At 36.3% G+C, this 16,603-nt stretch overlaps 1 protein-coding gene across 7 annotated transcripts in view; it reads left to right on the forward strand.

Annotated features, from left to right (window-relative positions):
- Window positions 1-5,286: 5,286 nt before the first annotated feature.
- Window positions 5,287-16,603, forward strand: part of LOC127434149 (SH3 domain-containing kinase-binding protein 1-like) — a 69,883-nt gene continuing 58,566 nt past the window's right edge. For all 7 annotated transcript variants that reach the window (XR_007895994.1, XR_007895993.1, XR_007895989.1 and 4 more), the window contains exon 1: window positions 5,287-5,601. Coding sequence is in view for 1 of the 7 variants with exons in the window: in XM_051686682.1 (XP_051542642.1) it covers window positions 5,598-5,601 (4 nt within the window). In the remaining 6 variants the exon portion in view is untranslated. The remainder of the gene's footprint in view (window positions 5,602-16,603) is intronic.

Raw genomic sequence — 16,603 nt, forward strand, 5'->3', positions numbered from 1 at the left:
TGTTTACTAGATGAAAATCATTTTGGTAAACAGTCATATATAAATAAATATGAACTGACTGACAGGTAGTCAGAAGTTGTCGTCTCTTATGTAATCACACACAGATAATTTAGAAGCTATATTAGTGAGGCATTGGTTTTCAAACTAAGTTAATGCGGTCATTACCGCCTAAACATAACCGTTCAGTTTAGACAATTAATTAGCATTTTTAAATAGTGAAGACCACTTCAAATGTCCACACAAGGTTTCCCACATTTCATTATATTAATGAGTAATTTATTTATTTATTTAATTGGTGCTCACAAAAATAGCCAAATATTTATAGGCCTACACTTTAGTCAATTAACATAATTTAAATATGCAATGTTGTCAACAGCTTTCATCATGTTCTTTCTTTCACATTTCTATTGTATTGTATAAGACAGATTTTCTTCTGCCTAAATCCTTTTCATGCCCACGGGCACAATTTAAACTGTGACGTCTGTCTCTGCTGGAAAGCAGGTGAGGCCGTTTAACTTCCTCTCTTTCTTCTTCTGAATGCCTGAGGCTAAACATTCATATTGTCAATCATGAAGACATGTTCAGAGTACTGAGCTATATTCTTAAAAAATACTTTTAAATCCCTTTGTCTAATACTTTTAAAACTACTTTGTCAAAAAAGTAATCACATTACTAACTACTTTTAAATTATGTTCTAAAAAAAAAGTTGTTTTTCTGCAAAAATGTCTATATTTCCTCTTTGTTTATTGGCACACATAAGTACTCTCTTTTTTCCTTGCAATGACTCATTAGGGGTCACACGCCTTTGGGTCACAAAAACACAAATGTACATATTACGTACATACAGTATCATCATAATTCATGTTTTATGTATTCTACATAAGTATTTTTATTATAGAAATATATGTAACTCAAGTAATATACTTAAAAGTAATTATCTTAAAGTCAGAAACTAATCTGATTACAATAATGTAAAATATAATATGTTACTCTTTTTTTGTACTAAAAAAGTAATTTGATTACAGTAATGAATTTCATTGCAATTTAGTTTCACCAAATACTAGATACAAAATATAAAATCAAGTGGTATCTGCAAACACATGATGCAAGACCTTTTCTTAGAATGAACTTTTCTTAGCCATTGTTGCCATTATTTTTAACTAGCTGGCCCCTAAGAAGTCAGTTCCCCTCAAATTCACACAGGTGTAGTGCATCACATTAGCTATAAATGTTCCACTTACATTTGACAATCAGAAAGTACTTTTTAAACTGTTCTTTAAACTGTTCTTTTATAATGTAAAACCTGACAAACAACTTAAAAAAAAAAAAGGTTTGCATGAAAAGTGCTTATGATGTCTTTCTTTAAAATTAATGCCACTTGGTTTGTCAATGTCATTCATATATTTCTAAGCGTAGATTTAGTTTCCAAATGCTTTTTGAGCTATGCATGAAAATGGGGGCAGATGGCAACACTCAATGAGCAGTAAGAATTGTAAAACTCCAGGTTCAAATCCTGCCACAGGTGCTCTGACTGTTTAACAAAGCCTTTAATCTTTTTAATCTCTGACTCAGTCTGACTCAGAAATACTGTAGAATAATTTAGACAGTGTTCTTAGTCTCAGAGCCACCTGCACATTATCTCCCAACGTTTATGTGGAGTTGTCAAAGAAACTGACCCTAGAATTAAAATCTTATTGACAGTGGAATCCTGCTTTCAGTTTAGAACAAACCTTGACATGAGCTGAACTGTCATGATCTAGTATCAGACACATTACTGTTAGACCAGAAAGTTCTAACAGGATCCAAATATTCTACAAAAGAAACCACAGATTTGATATGGAAAAAAATTTACTTGAGACTCAAATTAAGCTCGTAAACAGCTGACTTGAGACTTGACTTGGAAACTCACCAACATAACTCATTAGGTATAAGGAGATTTTCTCAAAATGTTCAGACACTGTTTTGATTAAAGGGAGTTCTCTTGTGCAATCTCTCATGCACGCTCTTTTTCTCTTGTATTCCACAGCAGTGCTTTGACACAATGAAAGCCTAAAAGAGTTTAGAAAAGTATCCTACAGCAAATAGAAAACTATTAATAAAAGGTATCTGAGATTTGACTTACCGTCTGAGTCAAAGACAAACGTCTTTTAAGCTCTACAAAAAAACCACAAGCGGCGATGACGGGCCCAAGCACAACTGGTCAATTTCCACCGGGTGGCTTTCGGAAAAACAATGCAAGGTGGACACATGCATTTGGCATTTGATGTTATTCTAAACATCATCTTAAAAGCATCTTCAGTGTCTTGGCGTAATGTTGTCGAAATGTGGTGACAGTCTCATGAATCACCTAGGAGGAGTATTTAAAAGTTCAGAGATTGCAATATTAAAAAAATCCAAAAGGGCTGACTTCCTTTGGGGTGGGGTGGAATAATAGGGTTCAATAGAGTGTTACTACAAATGCAAACTTTAATACAGTGAAAAAGACACTCTATTAGCATAACATAAATATATATAAATAAATAAAAATTTCCAACATTCTTTTGAATGTCCATGTACTAAAATAAAATATTTGATGCCATGAGTGTACCTTCATTTACTATTACTATTATTTCGAATGGCCATGGAAAATGAAGCAATGTGATAACAAATTTACCAGGTTGCAAAAAGTAGTCCGTTAATTTACCTGATGAACTTTCACCTTTTACTGACCCTTTATGCTTCGCAGAGCTAATGTGTGCTTCTAAATCACTTGCACCTTTATTAGCAATTGACACATATGTGCCAGCTTTACATGTCATACATTCTGCTTCCCACGGATCTTGACCTGGATGAAAGCATGGGAATTTTTTGTGCAAATCTTCTGTATATTTGCACTTTCATTTGGGCATTGTTTCCACTCAGCTGTTATTTGCTGCTACTGTCAAGCAACTGTTTGATGCCGAACACAACAGCGCTTCGCGCACTCGCGGAGAGATTGACAGGCAGGAATTTGGCCAATAGTTGCTGCAAGCCTCTTATAATCGACCAATTGGTGTGTGAGAAGGCGGGACTTACAAAGAGGGGTTAAAGTAATGCAAATATGCCCGCACACACAATGAAGTATCAGATCAGATGCACATCATAATGAAACTAAAGCCGAATCCCGGACATTTTCGCAAATTTAGAAAACCCGGCCGGACGCTTTTTAAAGCTCAGAAAAAGAGGACATGTCTGGGAAAAAGAGGACGTATGGTCACCCTAGATATAAGGAACTTCCTGTTTCAGATTTTTGCCCTTAATTTGTTGTGTCACCATGGCAACACCATTCAATATATCAAAAATCCGTTTGCAATTTAGTATCTTCTTGGCATAATATTCCTTAAGTTTGGTGGCAATCACATAAATCCCCTAGGAGGAGTATTCAAAAGTTCAGGGCCTGCAGTTTTCAAAAAATGCACATTCAATACAAAATGGCTGACTTCCTGTTGGGTGGAGCTAATGACTGTAATTTTGAAAGTTGTCCGGCTTGATGAGAACAATATATGTAACAAGTTTGGTGACCGTAGAAGAAACTGACCCCACAGCTTTTGTCAGAAGGTGGTGCTACAGAGTTCCTCAGCCACGCCCATGTGTTAACTTTTGCCCAGGCTTAATGGCCGACAGCTCTGATGTGTGTGCAAAATTTCATGAAAATTCAAGCATGCCAAGTACCTCAAAAAATTTGAATGTACATAAAAAGGAATAATGACATTTAATGCATTGTCATGGCAACTCTTTAAGATATCAAGTATCCCTTCAGAATTTTACATCTGCACTGTCTTGACATTATTCTAAATATTTTTGAAGCAATTCAGGTAAATATAAGAGAGACATTTCAAAATCTGTTTTATATATGGATATAATGAGGCATGACCCAAATTTTTTCAGAGCACTGCTAGTTGTATCATAAACTGGACATAGGGGGGCGGCAGTGACTATAGAAACAGTACAACAGATATGTTCACAGGTTTAAAACTGGTGACAGTAATGGGGATTTGGATTTATTTAAAAACAGTAATTCAGGGTTTATTTGTAGAGTGCTATACTGTTCATATGAGTCAGTTTTTCGGATTATCTATAATGCTAACATTCAGAGATCCAAGCACTGGATTTTTTCCTCCTTGAAAGTTGTTTTTAGAAAGCCACTGATTATAAAAATCTGTACTTTTAACCATACTTTTCTTTTGTCTGAATTTTGCATGACCTTAGCCAGCTGTGAATTTCAATATGCAATTTTTCACCACTAAAACTGTTGTTGCAATACAGTTTAAGTGTCAGTTACTGTTATATGTAGTTTTTTGATAGTCTTTTAATAAATAAATAAACAAACAAATAGGTATGCTTATTATTTAATTGCTTTAATGAAATGTTGCAGTTTTGCTATGCTGGAACTCTAAGGGTTAAATGGATAGTTCACCCAAAAATGAAAATTCTCTCATCATTTACTCACCCTCATGCATCCCAGATGTGTATGACTATCTTTCTTCTGCAGATCACAAATTATGATTTTTAGAAGAATATCTCAGCTCTGTAGGTCCATACAATGCAAGTAAATGGGTGCCAAAATTTTGACGCACATATAGCCACCATAAAATTAATCCATAGGACTCCAGTGTTTTAATCCATATCTTTAGAAGTGATATGATAGGAGTGGGGGAGAAACAGATGAATATTTAAGTCCTTTTTTTGCTAGAAATTCTTATCCCTGCCCAGTAGGGGGCAATATGCATGAAGAATGTGAATCACCAAAAACAAAAGAAGAAGAATGTGAAAGTGAAAGTGGACATTTATAGTGAAAATGGACTTAAATATTGATATGTTCCTCACCCACACCTATTATATCACTTCTGCAGACATTGAATTAACCACTGGAGTCTAATTGATTACTTTTATACTGCCTTTATGTGCTTTTTTGAGCTTCAAAGTTCTGGCCACTGTTCATTTGCATTGAATGGACCAACAGAGCTGAGATATTCTTCTAAAAATCTGGGTGAGTAAATGATGAGATAATTTACATTTTTGGGTGAACTGTTCCTTTAAGCTCTATAATGACCAGTATTGAGTGGACCACAGCCTTAAGCCAGTTATGTCCTTACAATGACATATTATTTTTGGGGGGGAATAATTAACCCTTGGCTAATTTAGCGGTTTACAGGCTAATTAAATAGAAAATCCCGAAGACTACAGCAGATCCATCCAGTTCTCGCGAGAACTTTCGGTTTAAGAGCGCCACTGAGCGCAGTGACGGTAGGCAAAACTGTAGTTCCTAAATCGACGGAGACAAAACTGTAACAGAGAAGCTGCGCCTTACAGCCGGGGCAACATCCACATCATCTTTTCCCACCTCTGCATGGTTGCCCCTGCCCTTTTTGCACTTTTTAACGAGTGGCCGAATATTCTGTACGAAATATGCTTAAAAGCCACGTTCCTCCTCCTTTCTGAGTGATTATTTGCAGTATTTCCGACCAGGACTGAGTCCCAGGGGGTTGCATCTCTTTAAAGTAGCGGATTTCTATCTTTTTCTCAACATCGAAAATATCAACCTCCTAGACCAACACGCCGCGTAAACAAGTTCATAAATGGGTGAGTACAATAGGTTTGATGAAAGACAATGCATTTGGAAGCCAATAGTCTATTGATGTGAGATTTAAAACATTTATGAAACTGAGATGATAAAATAATAGCGTCTGCATGACGCGTGCTTCAGTCACACTCTAATTTAATGACACATTTATGACAGTAGAAGATAAAGCTGATCGTATCAATATGTGGACACGTTTGCATATTTTCCCCCCCTCCGTTGCTGCCTCAGAGATCATGAAGAGTTAAAGGCTGAATTTCATTTCCCACTGAGGTTTCCTGCTCTCCTCCTCCAGCTGTCCGTTATGTTTCTCTTCACAGCTTTTGCTACACAGTTGTACATTGTTTCACGAGGATGCGGCGGAACGAGCTTTTGCATATTATTGTATTAATGACGTAACAATGCATTTGTGTTTATAGCACTTTATCTATCGTAAAGGTAAGTTTCACTGTTTGGATTCGTTTACAGATCTACTAATTAGTTCTGAACACCACATACCGTGCGGTGTAGTTTCTGCAAAATAAAGGATTTTAAATAGTTTCAGCTTCATATCACAATATGTGATTCTTTAGATAGATATTTATGGAAGATTTTGTTTGTTGGTATGTTTGATTTTTAAACAGAAGGCCTCTTTTAACGCTCAAGGGATATGTGGTCTATAATAGGGCAGCTGTAGCCAAAGCAATTTTTAGTATATAAGTCCAAAAATAAGAGTAGCTGTTGTGTGGGGTTTTGTATTTATAGATAATGTGAGTCTAAATTAAATTTCATCTGCAAAACAAAATGACAGGCAACATTTTTGAAGTATACTATATAACTTTGAAATGAGATAGTCATGCTGAACTGCACAGTAACCTGTGATGTGTGAAAAACAAGTATAAGCTGTTCGCCTTGTATTAAAGGGATAGTTCAACCAAAAAATGTTTTTTATCTCAGCTCTGTTGGTACATTCAATGCAAGTGAATGGTGGCCAGAAATGTGAAACTCCAAAATGGACATAAAGGCAGCATAAAAGTAATCCATACATTTCCAGTGGTTTAATCAATTTCTTCTGAAACAAAATGATAGGTGTGGGTGAGAAACAGGTCAATATTGAGTCCTCTTTTACTGTAAATTCTCCTTCCTGCCCAATAGGTGGCAATATGCATGAAGAATGAAGTCGCCAAAATACAAAAGAAAAAAAAAGGTGAAAACGAAAGGTAAAGTGGAGATTTATTGGAAAAAAAAGGACTTAAATACTGATCTGTTTCTTATCCACGCTTATCATATCACTTCTGAAGACATGGATTAAACCACTGGAGTCTTTTATGCTGCCTTTATGTGATTTTTGGACCTTTAAACATTAGTTTTGGACCTACAGAGCTGAGATATTCTTCTAAAAAAATTGTTTTCTGCAAAAGAAAGAAAGTCATATACAGTAAGGATGTCATGAGTGTGTGTAAATGATAGAATTTTCTTTTTGGAGTGTCTGGGGTATTGTCAAAAATGTAAATGATGAGGGAATTTTCATTTTTGAGTGAAGGATTAAAGATTAGCCTATCAAAGGGCATAGCACTAAAGTATTTTGTACTGAAGGAGCACCAGTTTTGATTTACCTAAACAACAAACTAAAAGCCACTTCCTTTTGGAAATGACATAAGATTCACACTGATGAAACAGATGTACTATCCTCTTTAGAGCCATTCTGTTCAATGAGCTCATAAACAAGGGGGTCGGCTTTGACAAGACACCAGTGTGAGACAGTCACAAGCGCATATGTCTCTCTGATCTTTTGCCAAGGATCATCAAAGCATTTAGATCAACACACATACGTGTTAAAAATTTAATCAGCATGATCAAGGTTTGGAGCACACCACACATCACATACCAACGCTTACATTCTTTAGTGAATAATGCCATCAGTGTGTTAAACTATCTGAGTGTTTGTTAGAAAATGGTTTGCTCAGTTTAAACCTACAACCAGCTGTGTGTACAAACTACTTGTAAACACACATCAATAGCACAAATATCAGGACTGATATGATTTAAAAATCAATTGATGGCAAATGAACCAAGCTCTGCACAAAATTATAAAGGTTGGAAAAATCAGAACGCTTCCATTTGCCTATCAACATTAATGTTTAGAGTAAACACTTTGTGACTTTAAATCTGCGATTTCTCATAAAACACTTCCCAAGACATAAATCTAAGAAATATTTAGTAATGTTTTTGGGGATTTAGTGATGGAATCTTCTTAGAAGGCCAAGCCAAAAAATTTATAACATTTTCAAACTAGTATACATGACCCATCCAAGATTTCAGAATTCTTATGCTATCCCTCAACATTCTATCTGTGTCCTACTTGAACTGGCTAGTAAAAAGTGTGAATTCTCATACAAATTCAAGGAAAAGTTCACCCAAAAAAAGAACATTCTGTCATTTATTCACTCTCCTGTTGTTTCCAAACCCAATTCATGGAACACAAAAGGAGATGTTTAGCAGAATGCCAGCCTCAGTCGCCATTCATTTTCATTGTATGGAAAACAAGATGGTGACTGAGACTAACATACTGCCTAACCTCTCCTTTTGTTTTTCACAGAAGAAATAAAAGTCATATGGGTTTATAACAATGTGAGAGTGAGAAAATTATGACATAATTCTTATTTATGGGTGAACTATTCCTTCAATTAAGCCCATATTTGCACTTACCATAGCCTTACACTATACTCTGGTCTTATTACTATCATGCCTGCTGTATCATGCTCATTCATTGCCCTTTTGGCAGAGGGGAAATAGTCAAAGTTTGTGTGTATTACAAAGAATTCCTCATATAGTGAAGCATCTACCACAGGTTCCACTCTACTATGACAGATGTTCTTTTATTGCCAGTGGGAACAGTGTCGAGGAACCAATTTTATAGACCATTTCAAGAATGTAAACAAAAATAAATGAATTAGAACGGTCTAAACGTATTTCCGGATCCTTTCAACAAAGTCTCTTTCAAGGTAAGTCAATCCACTTGGCGGCCGTTTTTGTAATGGTCTTGGGCAGTTTGTGCTGCTATTTTCTATGTAAACAAGCATCATGACAGTGCAGCTCCTATCTTCTTGAATGGGGAAAGACCAAAATCTCCAAAACAGTTGGTCAAGATTACGATAAAAGAACATATTTCAAATAAGCAGTAAAATGTTTCTGGTCCGAAGCATGTGTGGCGCCGGATTCACTCGAGCAGCCCAGCCGCGATGCGTGCTCTAATCCCCGGCATCGCATCTAACTCGCCCCAGGGGTGCGGGTCTGGCGACGCATCTAACTTGCACCAAACCACTCCGTTCCTGGACCCGTGAAGACGCCAGCAAGTAGAGACCGGCCTCCCGAGGAGAGGCATGCTAGGTGTTTAAAGGCAGCAGTTATGAAGCTGTATTTTTTTCGCTGACCGTTGGCTGCCATTGTGCATTCCAATTTCTTCCATTAATTTTAATAGAAGTGGCCTGTTTCTGCTAAATAGTCTCTGTTTTGACAAGCAGGAAATGTTCACGGAACAGTGTCGTCACTTCACGTCATAATAATTATAATAATAATTATCTTTATTTATCACACATTATACATTTGCACATATACAGTGAAATTCTTCTTTTTCACATATCCCAGCTATGCTGGGGTCAGAGTGCAGGGTCAGCCATGATACGGCACCCCTGGAGCAGATAGGGTCAAGGGCCTTGCTCAAGGGCCCAACAGTGGCATCTTGGCGGTGCTGGGGCTTGAACCCCCGACCTTCTGATCAGTAACCCAGAGCCTTAACCGCTGAGCTACCACTGCCCCACGTCACCAACGAACAGTCCTTGAAATGGTCTATAGTATCTAAAAATCTTCATAAAAGATTCCAGAAGAGAGTTATTTTGGATCACGTAGCTGTAATACATTTCGGTCGACAGTACCAGAGGGAAATTGTCAATATACAACAATAAAAACCATAAGCTTTTTATATCAGAAAAAAAGGAAAAAAGTGATTCTTTTAAAGAAGAAAGAGTTATGTGTTTTGGAGTGTGAGTAATCACTGGTTTCTTTAGTCTGCAAGAGGTTGCGCCATTCAAGATTTAAAGATCACATGAAATCGCTTGATGAGTACAGTTTTCTTTCCTGTGTTTACATATTTCCTATTGAAACAGGAAGCAGGGGTGGGACAAATCAAAGGGCTCTTTTATAAATAATAAAGCCTACAACCTTAATTTTACGGCACAACCATGAACATGATTCGTAATTAGGTATTTTTAGGTGGTGTTAACAATCTAAAGGCCGAATTATACTTCTGCATTGAACCTATGGTGTAGGCTTCATGTAGTGGTCAATGTACATTGGCAGTATAACCAACTCTGAACAGGTGCTTTTTAATTTGCTGACCATTGTGTTCCATTTTCATAACTTTTGAAATATGAATATTTACTGGTACTGTACACCACTTTTAAACATACGGTCATAGATCTTTAAATAATCTTGGAGAAAATGTGAAGCTGCCCCGGATATCTTTTATCTTATCCTGGGGGATGATCTCTGGTGACAAAGCAGACCAATCACAACTGTTACAGACCATGTTGTGGTCTGCATCGATGTGACGCCCAGTTAAATTTTTGAAGATGTGCACATCAGGCTACGGCGGAGGCTATTCCGCAACCACCGTAGCTACACATAGCCTATGGCATAGGTTTGACGCAGAAGTATAAATTGGACTTTACTCTACACTGTAAACCCTAATGTTGTCATTACTGAAAAAAAAACAAGTTGTCTTAATTAAACATTACTTAATGTCATGTTTTGGTCACATAACTCAAATATCTCAGTTCCTTTGAACTTATTTTCCTTAAAAATCCATAGACTTAAGATTTTAGGTGTTAGTAACTGAAAATATTGAGTACAAAATTGAGGCTATGGGGAATACTCACAATGCTTTGTGCCTGAATTATTTAATTATGTCTCTTTGGTCAAAGGGGACATATGGGGGCATTTAAATAGTTGTTATTAAGAATTAATAGATGTTTTAGCTGTTTTGTAGTATTATGTTGTTTTGTTGCAAATAGTTGTTTCGTGTGATGCCACCATTATAGTGTGATCTGTGTCCCCTTTGGTCGTGTTGGACCGTATTAACACTATCTCAGTTCTCCTTATGTATGTGCAACTGCAGTACATGCATATATGTATTTCTATGGTTAAAAAATATGTTTATTTGATGATTGACCTGGAATCAGTTATAATCTTTATTATTTAAGCTGTGTTAATGTATGACCTGAATTTTAGTCAGTTCAATAAATTAAAATTAGTAAGTTGAAACAGCAACACTTAAATAGCAAATCTGAGTTAAATCGACTTGCATCTAGTTACCTTGACTAAAATAGTTAAGTTCATTCTATATGAAAAGTTAAGCAAACTTAATTAGGATACAATGGGGCTAAACATTACTTAATGTTATACTATTTCAGAGGGGCAGTGGTGGCTCAGCGGTTAAGGCTCTGGGTTCAAGCCCCAGCACCGCCAAGATGCCACTGTTGGGCCCTTGAGCAGGGCCCTTGAGCAAGGCCCTTGACCCTATCCGCACCAGGGGCGCCATATCATGGCTGACCCTGCACTCTGACCCCAACTTAGCTGGGATATGTGAAAAAAAAGAATTTCACTGTATATGTGCAAAATGTATAATGTGTGATAAATACATATAATTAATAAAATTAAATTAATTAAAGGCTCAGCCAGTTAAAAGGCTATTTTTGGGTGATTTAATCTAATTGTTTTTTTGTTTTTTTGTGTGTGTGTGTTTTTTTTAATCATTGCAATTTTATGTAGATAATGAAAATCCCTGAAATTAACACATTTCTTTTGAGACAAAATACTAATTTATCATTTTCAGTTTTGTTTAAGGTCATTAAATCAAACATTTTTCAATAACTGTCCAATAAGTGAAAGGATAGTATTTACACATTGTTTTTCTTAAGTGGGGTGAATAGATTTGTTATGAAAAACATTCAAAGTGGGCTCACATTGACTCATCCAATCATAATAGAGATTATTTTGTTTATAGAATACTTAAGATGTAATGAAATGACAAATGAGTTTGAAATTAACAGGAAATGGTTGACTTTTTCTGAAGTAGTTAATTTGTTACTCAAAAAAGCATCTTGCTGTCTCAAAATTATTTTTATTAGTTGACAAATTGTGCCCTTTAACTATTGTCCCTGTATTTACAAAATATAACTTTAAACCCCCTAGGGGCCTTTTAACCCAAGTGAGGGAGCATTTTACCCCAAGTGTGGAGTAAAAGGCTCCCTCACCACCTTTTTTTTTTTTTTTTTTTTAAACAGAATTTTAATCGAAACAACCTTATATTATTATTTCTTTTCACATAAATTTCTCCATCAATATTCAATAAAATAAAAATACAAAAATATATTATTATTATTATTATTTTATTTTTTTTAATTTTTTTTTTACATTGACTAGCATAGAGATGAGCTCAAAGCAACATGGACTGAAAGCCACAAAATGCCTAATTTGATTTCATGGGGTCTTGAAAATGTTCACTAAATGTCTCTGTCATCTCATGCTGTACTAGAGAGGTTATAATGCATACAGTAATGTAAAGCTTATTCATAAATATGATGGGCCCATGTTCTAACTTATCTTGGAAAATCCACTATAGTTAGTGTCATGTTTCACACGAAATTGTGCAGTAGTTGTGGATGTATTCATCATACTCAGTCAAAAACATTTGTTTAAAGAGCTTTTGTAAGTTAATTATTAAAGGTTTATTAAAATCACTGGAACACATTTGGCTCTTGAATCATGTAGTTAAGAAATGATGAAACTTTGCAAGAATTTGCAGGATGTCCTCATATCTGCAGTAGGCCGTAAAAAAAAACACATACTTTGTAGACAAAAACACCTTCATGACTTATTAAAGTGTCTCACTTTGGAGCAGTAACTTTAACAGGGAGTTTAGACAGAGTATGCTTAGACTTTGAACTTGAGCATTTCAACAAACCAAGAGTGTTTGTCCTACATTTATGATTTAACAACAGTTTTTAAACTTCTGGGTATGTCACTTTATGTCTTGCACCAATCATTCATTAGGATTTCTGACTTTCTCAATGTGACCCAACTGTAACCCATATAATTAGTGGCTTAGCTGGAAGGATTCAGGAACCAGGACTCATAGTAAGCCACATGTGGTCATGCATTTAAAAGGATTTTCCCATTTTCTTCAGTTAGGCTCTGCAAGACTATAAGAATGTGTTCTGCTTTTCTGAAGAAGGTTGAATAGATGAATTAGGATGGTTTATGTTTGTGCCTGACTATCAGCATAAGCCAGAGTCACATTAGCAGACAAAAAACAACTTGATTTTGGCCGAGGATGTCACGCATGCAGACAGTTTTGCTGAGATCTAGCACTCTTCAGTCAGAGGTATGACACACTTGCCGATTAAGAATGGTGAAGGGATGACAAACATGCCGACTAACCGTCACTCTCTCTGATTTCCTGTCACGTGGAGCTCGCAGATATAACAACAGGAGTTTACAACAGCTGATTTAGTATGTGATTCATGGAGTAACTTTACCTTGTGAAAGTAAATGTAAAAGAAGTAGTTCATTGGTAACTTGAAGAGAGCACAAGAGCCCGCCTTGGTGACAGAAAGATTTTTTTCTGTCATGTTGGATAATTTTATGGCAAGAAATTAATGGCCTCCCACTGGCAGACACTAATGTGCACTACGTCTCCCTCCACCTGGCGATTATGTTAATGAAGCTCACACCTGGAAATATCATTCCCCTGCTTTATTGCCAAATTGGAGCCTTTTTTTATTGCAACATCATTCCAGTGCACTGAAATGTTTGCGTCCTAAACATTCCCAGAATTCACCATAACAACCAGGGAGCATCATGGTAAAATTTACATGGCTCATTTTACTTTAAAAGTGATTTTGTTTGTAATGATCTTTGATTTGCGAACTTGTAATTGTGTCATAGGTTTTTAAGTCATCAGTGTTCAGTGGATCAACACCCTTAGTGCACGAAATAGTAGTGTTGGGTTCGAGTCCACCTAGGTCGAGTCCGTGTCTTTAAACAATCAAGTCCGAGTCGAATCCGAGTCCAAAAGGGGGCAGAGTCGGACTCAAGACTGAGTCCATAACAGGCCGAGTCCGAATTAATCTGTTTGTGAATCTGAATTCAAATTGTAACCGTAATTGTAAACTCAATATTTTAAGCTTATTTTAACTTTCACAACTAAGAAAACACAACTGTCAATATAAATGTAACAAAAACACCTTTATAGTGTATGATTATTTTCCTGCTGAACAAACTTCAAAGTGGTTTCAGAATGAAAGCATATGCTTCAGGTGTATGAAGACAAAACTGTCCTTCAACACACTTCTTATTGCATTCTGTTGACATTTCAGTTATTTGTTGCTTTTTCCCCTCCATTCAAACATAGACTAAAGAAAATGAAAGCTGCGCTAGTCATTAAAACCGGAGTTATTATTATTTCGAATTTTAATTTATTTTTTATTTCTACTTCACTTTCAATTTGTCCTTTCAATTTAGTTTAGCTTTATCTAAAAAGATCCCTATCTAAAGAAATAATATATACTGAGATTTCTTTTTTGTCTCTGTCTGCCGACTGGTTTGGGAAAATAATGAGTCAAGGGATTAGCACTCACTGAGAAGTTTCACGACTGACAGGAAGACATAGAGCACTAAGCGCATGATGTCATTGCCATGGTAACCAGATACATTTCAGCTGATTTGCTGAAGACTAGAATGAATGTATCGTCAAATCAACGTGCGACGCAACAAAATGTATTTTCTTCTCTGCAAACGATACCAGAGGCAATAGCGAGAAGGACGATGAGGAGATTTAATTTAAGAAGAAAAAAATCAGTGACCCTACCAAAAACCGGGACTGTTCTGTGTAATAAACCGGGACGTCTGGTCACCCAATCTATAATTAAATTATAAACAAAACATTTCGCTGCCCAAAATAAATTAATATTTAATTGTGCATTTTATTGTGGAAAAACTGTAAAAGAACATATTTTAAGCAGCTCGTCAATGCTTTTAAAATAATAAAAAACAATAAATAGGTGCTGTTTATCTGTTTTTCAGAGTTGCAGTCTGCTTTAGCAATAAAACTTTTTTCCCCGACTATTTAAAAAGTTACAGTTAATTCATCAAGGACCAGTTTAATTTGACAACACCGCATGGACCACAAGAGACTACAGATGCCCGCATGTGTGGATATATAATGCCTAAAAAGACTTAATAGCCCAATATTAATAATATTTTTTAATAATAACTGTGAGAGACATGATGTGGGTGACTTGACTTAATGAAACCATGATGCGAGCACCGTCTTGGCTGCACAAACGGCGCGTGTGATTTTACCAGTTGTCAAGTCCCGTGCCGTGTGAAACTGCCTAGTAGTTTCTTGCACATTGGCTATAAACCTGTCTTTATGTGTTCGTCATGCCAGCCACCTTGGTAATCGATGTTATAAGGCAGTCTCCGTAGTAACATTCAAGCGTATTGATTGACTGAGTGTGCTGCTCTGCAGGTGTGTTTGCTCAACACGGTGAAACAAACTCTGGCTACATCTACGACATCAGGGGATGCTACAACTGCTTGCAGACAGAGTGTCCATTTGTTTCTGTTTCATTATTTTCATTTATTTATTTTGTTCATTGCATCACAAATCAAATGCCATGGACTCGGGAAAAAAAATCCAGAGTCCCAAAGGCTTGAGTCCGAGTCAAGTCCGATTGAAAATGCATCCGAGTCCGTGACAAGTCCAAGTCCATTAAAATTGGACTCGTGGCTCGAGTACCCCAACTCTACGAAATAGTGTTCATGATATACTGACTCATAACATAGGGAAGATAAAAAGATAACGTTGGAAAGGGTAGGCTGATTCATTTCAGCAAATCAGTTCTTTCAAACTGTTAGTTTTTTAACACTGTGTCAACTCAGAAGTGTTAATCGAAGTCCCGAATGGCATTTTACACATTTTAAAATGTAAGACATAAGCTATGTTTTGCATTTTTTGAATGCACTGATTTTTGGTAGTTATCAGCATAGTGCAGTGCACGCAAACACTCCCACCCACACCCACTTGCACTTTGCGTTTTCACGTAAATAGAGCCCTATATAGTAACCCAGAAACAACTTTATTTTTCTTTATGAAACTTTATGACGCAGCTCTGTTATGTAGCATGAATGCTGTCATTTTGAAAGTATTACACAATCCTGCAGTTGTTATGCTGTTGCTTCTCTGATGCACTGTTTTGGCATGTGGTGTGAAACAGTCCTTATACTCTTTCATTTCTAAGGTGTGTACTAGGTCAAAGTGGCATAAAGTTGTTTGGCTGTAAAGGTTATCTGCTGTGTTTTCATTTCTCTGTCTGTCTCATGCTCTCTCGAGGTCATCTACTTAGCTCTTTCCTGCTCTAAAACAATGCTAACAAGTGTTGCATCTTGTTGTGAGTCAGTTTGAGCCTGTCACACCTAATGCTCTAGAAGTCAGACTTGGGCAGCATGAGCTCTGCCCTGAGTCTCACTCTCAATCAAAATACTTTTGCAAATTAATTTAATTCAGGTCCATGCAATCTAATACTGTAAATTTGATTAACCTTTAGGGACTATGAAAAGGAGAGGCAGTAAGCCTGACTCAGTATGAGGAAATTCATTTAAACATTACCAATTAAAACCTACTTTAAGTCACAATGTCGCACAGGCTAGAATACAATGAGGGATTTTAGTTTAGTTCAGTCACATCATTACCCAAGAAGGTTGTTCATACAATGCTGGAACATTATTGATCTTGTGATGGATCAAAACTAGGAATAATCTATCAATAACTTTCATATTTCTTAACTTTTCTTTACACTTTCTCCTATCCCAGCGTAATATGCGGAGACAGCTATCAGGGTGAATAATTACAGAATGACATGATGAATGACATAATTGTAATTTTTTGGGTAAACTTTAGAT

Source organism: Myxocyprinus asiaticus, chromosome 44 (assembly GCF_019703515.2).
Source record: "Myxocyprinus asiaticus isolate MX2 ecotype Aquarium Trade chromosome 44, UBuf_Myxa_2, whole genome shotgun sequence".
NCBI classification, from domain to species: domain Eukaryota; kingdom Metazoa; phylum Chordata; class Actinopteri; order Cypriniformes; family Catostomidae; genus Myxocyprinus; species Myxocyprinus asiaticus.